Source organism: Callorhinus ursinus, unplaced genomic scaffold (genome assembly GCF_003265705.2).
Source record: "Callorhinus ursinus isolate GAN/ISIS: 27379988/994484 unplaced genomic scaffold, GSC_fseal_2.0 scaffold1900, whole genome shotgun sequence".
Lineage (NCBI taxonomy): Eukaryota > Metazoa > Chordata > Mammalia > Carnivora > Otariidae > Callorhinus > Callorhinus ursinus.
In genome coordinates, this window is record NW_027398954.1 from 1 (window position 1) to 9,349 (window position 9,349).

The window sequence follows — 9,349 nt, forward strand, 5'->3', positions numbered from 1 at the left end:
CCCCGCCCGCGCCTCACCCCCCGAGCCGCGCATCCTGCACGCATCGACCAAGAAAGACCCAGACGGACTGCTGGCTGGTTGAGTTCTTTATTGCTGCGGGAGGAGTGGCTCAGAGCAGGGCACCCCAGGCTGGTGCCCCGAGGACCCCGTCCCCTGGAGGAGCGGGTCCCACAGGACCTGGGGCCTGGTCCCTCCTGATTCCTCTGAAGGGGGAGGGAGCGGACGATGTCGTCTCTGGGACCTGAAACGGACGCGGGCTTCCCTGTGATTCCTGGGGAGCCTGTTGGGCCCTCGCCTGCCCCTCCCAGGTGGGGGGTGAGGGACGGCCTCTCCACCTCAGGCTGAGTGGTGGTCGGCCCACACCAGCCCCCCACGCTTGCCCACACCCTTGCCCAGAAGAGGCCATGGGGGCATCTGCGTGGGAGCTTGACCGGGACACAAGGAGGACATCCCAGAAAGGCCACTGGAGAGAGTGGGCCCGCGGCCAGCCTGGCCCCCGTGGTCACCAGGAGGGACACCAGGTCCCAGCCATTCCTGCAGAGGGGCCAGGGCCCGGCGGAGGGGAGCTGGGGGTCCCCTGGGACGCCTCCCACCGTGCACGTGCCCAGGACGTGGGGGCAGGGCTGGTACGTTACCCCAGGAGGCGGGTCAGGCAGGAGCTCACCTAGACGTGGCACTGCTCTGTGGGGGGAGGGAGAGCCGTGAGGGGGGGGTCACAAGTCGCCAGGACAGCCCTGGGCCCGGAGGGGCGTGGCAGAGGGGGTGGGGCCGGAGACCCCGCCTCAGGGGCTCTGCACCTCCCACCCCCCCCTAAGCTGGGGGGCCTGGGGAATGGGGGCCACCGTGGGAGACGGCTGGGCCCAGCGCTCGTGGCTGTCTGGTGGGTGAGCCCCACGTGGAGTGCAAGCGGGGACGTGGGGTGTGGAGGTGATCACCTTCCGCCTGCATCGGGTTGAAGAAGAGCCGGATGTGCACGGGCAGAGTCTCGAGGGCTCTGTTGAATTTCCCCATGACCTCGGTGTCGACCTTCAGGGTCCTGGCTGCGGGGGGCGGTGGGTGAGTCCCTGGGCACCAAGGTCCCTGTGCCCCCACCCCCTTCCTCCTGGGACGGTGTGTGGACAGGAGGAGGGGGCCCAGCACCCTCGGCTGTCAGGTCTCAGCCAGCATAGCTGGTGTGCTGACCAAGGATATGTGCATATAACCCCTCAGAAAGGCCTTCATTCAGGCAAACCAGGAATGTCTCTGCCTTGTGCCATCAGGTTTTACTGGCTTGCATTTCATTAAGAACATTACTACCAACAAAAGCTTCCAATTAGTATTAATCTTTTGACCAAGCCAGTAGCACTAAGTGCAGCCCCTTGACCCAGCAGCCTTCCTTCTGGCTCCTTTCTCCCCGATTTCTGAGGCAATGTGAGTGGACTTAGCCACCCCTAGAGAAAAACTGGCCACCCCCGGGCCCTCAGGCCAGTAGGATGTTGCACAGTCTGCTCCCTGGGTGCCCAAGGCGCCGGCCAGGGTCCTTAGCCACCGTTCCACTCGGGGTGGCCTCGGGCATCGCCAGTGCGTACCCAGGTACTGGCACGTCAGTCTCTGCTCGGGGGCGTCCGTGTTCTCCACGCAGAAGAACAGGTAGTTCTCGTAGTCCGTGTCGAGCACGAAGGCCTCGTTCTCCTCCAGATCTGGGAGAGAAGAGAAGGACCAAGGTGAAGACGGAGTCCTGCGCAGCAGGAGCATCCCTCCCGGGTGCTGGTGGGCGTTCCTGCAGTCACCTGGACCCCTGTCCTGCAGCCCCCATGGGGTGGCACAGGTGTAGGCATGGCCAGAGGCAGCGGGAGAGGAGAGGGAGAGGAGAGGCAGGGTGGTGGAACACAAAGACCCCACTGAAGGTGAGAGGCCCGGTGTGTGGCCGGCCAGGTGTGTAGTGGTCAGGCGCGGGGGGGTGTGCAGAGGGGAGGAGGCGAGGCTTGGAGCAGGAGAGCGGCAGCTAAGCATTCCGGCATGGCAGGGAGGAGCTGGAGGTAAGGGGGAGGTGAGGGGGAGGTATGACGAGCAAAGGGGCAGCAGACCCAGGCCCTGGAGCGTGACGGGTTCGGGAGACGACAAGCAAGGTCAGGGTGGCCCAGAGCGAGTCTTAAGTGTGAGAAACAAATAGAATTTGCTGCGGGAACACCCAGAAGAAATCTGTGTGCATCCTTTGTTTCAATTTTACCACTTGTTCTCCATTTGTGTTTTTTATAATTCACAACCACCCCCTGCCCCCGCGAAGGTTGCAGTTTGTGACAGAGAATGCAGTACAAAAAGGCGCTCTGCATCCCCCTCATGCGGCGGAGTCCAGGAGCTCAGCGCGAGGTGTGAGTTGCAGCTGTCCAGAGAGAGCGGGCCGTGGCCCTACTCCGTGTGGGCCCAAAGAGGCTCCGAGAACAATCGTGGGGGAGGAAGCTCCCCTTGGGCTGCGTGACCACACACACACACACACACACACACACATACACACGAGAGAGAGAGAGAGAGAGAGAGAGAGAGAGAGAGAGAGAGAGAGAGAGAGAGGGGCTCGTGGCCCAGGGCTTGGGCGGAGTGCTCCCCGAGCCAGAGCCAGGCAGCCCCGAGCACTCTCGTACCTCACGCTCCCACCGGCAAGGACAGCAGCCTCCCAGGGACAGCTGTGGGTGGTGTGCAGCTCAGAGCCAGCCCACGGGGCTGGAGACACTCACAGTTGATGTTGAACTTGGCTGCATGCTCGGTTTTCTCTGCAAAGACTTTCTTCTCAACACACCTGTTGTTTTCCCTGAAAGGTGGTGATAGCATTGGGGGGTGATACTGAACTTGAGCTGTCCTTGCTATGGTCCCTCATAGCAGACAGGGCTCGCGGCAGGACCTGCCCAGGCCCCCGGGACCCCAGCACCACAGCTGACCGGCCGGCCTCCACACGGGCCTCTCTGCACACTGACCTGGGGCCGCCCTGTGTGGTCGGCCTGTTGGCCCAGAGCTCGGGGCGGGGGCTCCGAGGCACCGGGAACCACCCACAGGGCGCCGGCTCCCATCAGCACCCTGCCCTGCCCACCCACCTGCCCGCCCACCTGCCTGCCCACCTTCCCGTCCAGGAGCCAGGCCCTCGCTGGCCCCCAACCCCAGGGCAGAGGGCACACCTACCATTTGCGCAGAATGATCTCCAGGTTGCCCTCGGGGGTGGGTCTCAGCTCCTGGATGTACACTGTCAGGGGGCCGGTCTCGGCGTCCAGGAGGGAGATGTCACTGGCCGCTATGGCCAAGGAGTGCCACGTCCCAGCCACCTGCGGAGGGGGCCTTGAGCTGCCATCAAGGGGGGCGGGAAGGGCCCCGGCCCACGGGGGGCTCACCTTCCCACCCTGGCCGGGGGCCCAGTCTAACTGGGGTGGCGTCAGTGAGCTCTGGACGACCCTCGGCCATCGACCAGACACTGGGCTGCACAATTTCCACACTTGAATTAACACGCCTGTGTTCCCCAGGTGGGTCTGAATACACCTCATACGAGTTCCCTAGAACCTCCTGGATCTTGGGAAACCAAGTGACAAGCCGCCCTGAAGACGGAGAGCCGGGTGGGGGTTTCCCGATGTCATGGTTCTGCTCATGTACCCTGCCCGTGTACCCTGCTGCGGCCCCGCTGCCCTGCCCGCCCTGCAGCTCACCCCCACCCCAGCCATCCTCACCTTCTGGAGGTCCAGGTTCTCCATGGTCTGGGGGACGACAATGGCCTGGATGCCACACACGAGGGCCAGGCCCAGGGCGAGCAGGAGGCACTTCATGGCTGCGGCCGTGGTTGCGCTGAGCTCCCGGGAGTGAGGAAGGCCAGGCAGCGGGCTCGGGCCCTTATATGGGGGCGGGGGGGGCCTCGCAAGCCAGCACCGTCCGAGCCCCCTGCCACGCGGTTCCCCGAATCCCCCGTGGCTCGTCCCCAGACCCTCAGGGGGCTTCCCCCACCAGGACAATAGGAGGCCTTCTTCCTCTAAGTGGGAACAGGAAGGTCCCTGTGTCCCCGGGGCCTGGACAGTTCCTGGCAGGCCCCAGAGGGGAGGCTCCGGGGCCGGGTGGGTGCGGGCTGGCCACCGGCGTCAGGAACACTTCCTGGGTCATGATCTTGGGCAACCACAGGTGAGAATCAGCAGGAGGACAGCTGTGTCCTTGAGGGTGGGAGAGCCCCATGCCAGCCCCGGGTCTGTGGACGACGTGTCCGTGGGTGGCCATCTGTCCTGCACAGGGGACAGACATCACCTACACGTTTACCCCTCTCCTTCCTGCAGGCACCACCTACCCAGGGGCCGCCCACCGTGCCCGGCCTCCCTGAAAGGCTGGTCTTTCCCCTGTTTTACTCTCCGTCTCGGGCATCAGCTCCTCCGCGGTCACCCCACCCACTCACTGCAGGAAGGGGGCGGGTGGAGTGGCTTCAGGTGGCGCCGAGGATGGGCCTGGCCGGCGGCGAGCCCTCTGCAAGCTCGGGCTGCTGAGTAACAGTAACGGGCGGGCGCCAACAGGACAGTGGTGGCTGTGGTCATGGGCAGGGTCACCCAGACCGCGGCAGGTCCCTTCGGGGCACGGTGCATGGGGGGGGGGCAGCACAGGCAGTGTCCATGTGGCTACGTGTGATGGTAAAGGCCACCACGTCGGAGTCCTGAATCTGCTGGATCCCACGTTTTAAATCCTCTGACGCACTCCCTTGTGCGAGCCGTCACCGGCGACTCGAGAGCTACAGGGGTGTCCCCGACAGAAGAATGTGTCCTGCTGACCCATGTTGGCCGGCCAGCCCCCACAGGGGGACATGGGAGCCCCGTGCCCCGAGCGAAGCCTGACATTCCAGACGGTTAACCTGCTCCTCGCTGGGGAGGCGGACATCGGGGTGGAGGATGGAGCAAGGAGGGGGGCAGCTGCCTCCAGCGTGTCCCACGGAGGGCAGCCTCATTCTCCCTATGGGGGGCGTCTTGGGGGGTGTCCCCATGCCCAGATGTGTTGGGCCTTCCCAGGCGGCCTTGCTACCCATGTGTCATGGTCAGCATCCTGGATGGAGGCTAGGGGTTCTCCTACACTAGCTCTGGATTCATCCCTGAGCCGGGAGGGAGCCCACCCTCCAGCCAGACGGTGGTCCTGGGCCACTGGGCTCCCGTCCTGGGGGCGGGGCGGGGAAAGGAGGGGCTTGGGTGGCCACTCTGGCATGGCCCTCCTGCGGCAGTGGCGGGCAGAGCCCGAACGCCGCGGCCCCCGCGTGTCCCAGGGCAGGTGGTGGGTCTCAGAGAGGGCACCGCTCCTCCTCAGGGAGGCTCTGCACCCAGGACAGTGGAATGTGGACCACGGTTGTAGGTCTGCTGAAACTCTGTGGGGGTTGAAGCAAAGTGGGAGGAGTGGACTTTCTTGCCTCTCTCTGGTGGCAGGTCTGAAGTGGCCCGAGTGAGGCGGGTGTCCGGCGGGCTCTGCGGGGCACGCCCTGTGCACAGCGGCCCCTCCGGCCCTCCCCACGCCCGCCTGCAGTCCCGGGACAGCTCACCGCGGTCAGCGCTTTCACGTCTCACGGTGAGCGGCTGGCCGCACGCTGGGTTGGATGGCGTCCCCGCAAACCCATGTCCCCCCAGAACCTCTGAATGTGACCTTATTTGGAAACAGGGGCCTTTGGTGCTGTGATTCGTTCGGATGAGGCACACGGGAGCAGGGGCTAATGTCTAATGTCCTTTTAAGAGAAAAAGGGCGCAGAGGGGGCCCAGGGAGGAGGCCGCGTGAGGACAGAGCCAGAATTTGGAGGAATGCACCTGGGATCGCCGCAGCTCCAGAAGCTGGAAAGGCCCGGACCCTCTGTGGGGCCTTCGGAAGGAACACAGCCCTGTCCACACCTTGACTGTGGGCTCAGGCCTCAGAACTGGGGGAGAATAAGCTTCTGTTGATAGAAGCCCCTGCCAGTGGGCCCGGCCCCAGGGGCTTTGGCAGGTGTCCACGGTGCCCCAGCTGTGAGACAGGAGGCCGTGCTCCTAAACCCCGCTTGGCTTCCAGAGCAGGGTCACGCAGCGCAGAGGGCGGGGTGGTCAGCCAGGGAAAAGCAAATGTCCCGTTTTCTGGTAAGCTTGGGAAGCGCGGGTCCCACCAGCCGCGGGGGAATCTGCCCCGCTCGGGTCTCAAGAGACGCTGTCGCGTTCCTGCCCATGGTGACCCAGAGCATCTTGTGCAGGACGTGCCCGTTCATCATTTCCAGGAACAGAGTTCCACAGAATTCCGCTGCAGAGACACAAAAGAGTAAGAAGCTGTGCCCGGCCTCTGGCGGTTGGCGTTGTCTGGAGTCGGGGAGACGGAGGCCCCGGGGGTCCCACTTTCCCAGGTCGCTGCCCCAGCGAGTGGGGCCTGAGAGGAGACTGGGCCCCTGCAGGCCCTTCCCCTCCTGCCGGGACCCCCTGTGCTTTGGAAGTGGGCCGGGAGGGCAGGCCTGTCAATGCAGGAGCTGGGAGTTACTTCTCTTAGGCTGAACTCCTGGGGCCGGGGAGGGCCATGGGCTTCTATTCCGCGGAGAGCACAGCATACATGCCCTGCCCTGTCTCCCCGGGGCCCCCTCCCTGCAGCAGGGTGTCAGCAGGAGCTCATGAGCGCGAGTCTGTGTTTTGCTGGGCAGGACTGTGGTGGCCGGCACCAGGTGCCCCCACGCATGCACAATCATGGGTTACTTTTCTCCTGGAAAGAACACCCTTCCCTGGTGGGGGCTCCCTCCCTGCATGAATCCTTAACAAACCTGGCGGACCCAGCGTCCCGGTGCCCCCAGAGCAGTGGGCACTCGATGTGTTTTCACTCACTGTCACTACTCACATCGCTATCATAGCACATGCAATATAATGCGCCCAAACAGTCCCCAGTGTGTCACCAAACAGTGTCTCTTTGTTTTAATAGATTTTTAATTTATTCATTTGAGAGAGAGAGAGAGAGAGAGCACGAGCAGGGGGGAGTGGGAGAGGGAGAAGCAGGCTCCCCACTGAGCAGGGAGCCCGATGCGGGGCTCGATCCCAGGACCCCGGGATCATGACCTGAGCCGAAGGCAGACGCTTCACCGACTGAGCCACCCGGGCGTCCCCACAAAGCGTCTCCTAAAAGCCAGATTACTGCCGGTGTGGAAGGCAGTATGGCAGTTCCTCAGAAAAGTAAAGAGAATTACCAGATGATCCCACAACTCCAGTCTGTACCCCACAGATCTGAAGGCAGATCTTGAGGAGGTATTTGCACACCCGTGCTCACGGCAGCGCTCCTCACAATAGCCAAGGGGTGGAAGCAGCCCCAGCGTCTACCGACAGGTGAATGGACAAGCGAGAGGTGGTCCGTCCACACCGTGGAACATTATTCGGCCTTAAAAAGAAAGGAATCGCGACACCTGCTACTACGTGGATGAGGCTGGAGGGCGTGGTGCTCAGTGAGATCAGCCCGGCACAGAAGGACCAATCCTGAACGATCCACTTATGTGAGGCACCCAGAGGAGTCTGGTCCATGCGGACAGTAGGGTGCCGGGGGCAGGGGGAGGAGAGACATTGCTGACTGGGGACGGAGGCTCCGTCTGGGAAGACGACCACCTTCTGGGGACGGTTGGAGGGAACGGCTGCACAACTGTCAATGCACGGACGCCCCTGGACTGTGCACATAAAAATGCTGAGGTGGCGTAATTCGTGTTATGTATATTCTGAAATAATTTTAAAAAAGTCTACAAGTCTCCCTCTTGAGAGGGGCTCACTCTGTTTCCTCCGAGGGCACCTGAGCCCCCTGCTCTTCTGCAGAAAGGCCAGTGTGGACTGCCCTGAGACCTCCAGCTAGAACCTTCTTGTGCCAAATAGTCTTGGGGTTTGCACCAAAGCTTGGTGCTCACTGCTGGTGAAGCCTGGTTCTGAAATGAGCCCAGCGTCAGGCCTGGTCTCCCATGGAAGGCGGGTGCGTCTGGAGGCGGCTTCCCATTGGAGGGGCCCCCGTGGGTCCTTTCGGCGGCAGCCGGCACTGGGTAACCTGGTGTCATGGGAGGGACTCTGCTTTGATGCAGGCAAGGAATGAGCCGCCCTGGCCTGCCTTCTGCTGCCCGGCCAGCATCAGGAAACCCCAAGCTGCCGTCACCTCTAGAGTGTGGGGGCCCACGATAACCTGCCACTGTCCGATCCCAGGGCCCTAGACCAGACGGCCTTCCTCGTCCTCCTGCCAGGGTGGTGGTATTTTCAGGCCTCGTAATTGTGGGGCAGCAGGGAGGAGCGTGGAGGTGGCTTTGCTGACTTTCAACTAACAACAGCGGTGGAGGAGGGGCCCAGCGGGAAGCGTGGCTGTCAGCACGCCTCGGGCTGGCCCTGAAGCGGGGGCCCAAGGCCCTGGTGGGCAGCGGGTGGTGGTGGTGGCCGCGGTGGGCCCACAGCTGGCGGAGCCCGAGCTCTGTGTGTGTGCGGACAGACACGGCTGTTTGCTCCTCGCGTCCCACCGCCACCAGCCACTCCCTGTCCTCTCCACGGTGGTGAGGGGGCCCGCCCCGGCATCCCCGGCAGGCTGGCCTGCAGCCCGCGCTCCTGGCCACAGCACCCACACCTCACTGGCCCGTGGGCCGCGTGGCCCTCTAGAGGACCACTAACGAGGGCGGAGCTCGGGCTCTGTGCCAGACGCCCCGCACTTCCTACCGGCCTGTGGTCAGATCCCATCACTGGTGTCTCCGGGGCTGGGACCCAGGTGTGTTCCCTCCAGAGGAGGTTTTGTGTCAGGTTTAGAGCTGGGGCTGGAGCCGCAGGGCTTGGGGGGCTGTGTGCACCTGGGGCTGGCAGCGGCCCGGCCGCCCTCCCTGAGTGCGGACGGAGGGAGGCTGTCCTCCAGGGGCTGGGTGAGGATGGAAGGAAGGCCCTCACACCAACAGTCACATCGGGAGTGCAAATGTCGGGACGTTTTCCCACTTCTCTCTTGGGGGGAGCAGGTCACCTCGGTAGCGGCTCCCCTGCTGGGGGCCCGGAGCCCTAACAGGACGGGGCGGGGGGGCCTGTGATGCTGCTGTCTCTGCACCTGTCCGTCCACAGCACAGGCTGTGTCCCCTCCCTGCCCTGGAGCTCCAACACCCCCCACCTCCAGGATGGCAGGAGGGCAGGAGGTACCAGGAAGACCCCTGAGACATTTCTTTGTCAAGAAATGGAACTGAAAACTTAGGATTCTCCAGGTGTAGCACCCTGTCAGCACGTAGGGCTTCCATGTCCCGGGACGAGGAAGATGCCACACGCACTAATGATTTCACACTCCTTACGCCGGGGTGGGGACCACGAGGGGTCCTGCTGGCACCCATGCTGACACCCACGCCCATCCCCCGCCCGCGCCTCACCCCCCGAGCCGCGCATCCTGCACGCATCGA

The 9,349-nt window shown here is 63.6% G+C and overlaps 1 protein-coding gene across 1 annotated transcript; it reads right to left on the reverse strand.

Moving 5' to 3' along the window:
- Positions 1–153: 153 nt before the first annotated feature.
- On the reverse strand, positions 154–3,805 carry LOC112819053 (beta-lactoglobulin-2-like). The gene is made up of 7 exons (XM_073890673.1): positions 3,687–3,805; positions 3,151–3,290; positions 2,712–2,785; positions 1,569–1,679; positions 936–1,040; positions 665–681; positions 154–241 (listed from the first exon to the last, which is right to left on the reverse strand). The coding sequence occupies exons 1-6, from the start codon at positions 3,780–3,782 to the stop codon at positions 665–667; spliced, it is 543 nt and encodes a 180-aa protein (XP_073746774.1). The 5' UTR covers positions 3,783–3,805; the 3' UTR covers positions 154–241.
- Between the last annotated feature and the right edge of the window lie 5,544 nt (positions 3,806–9,349).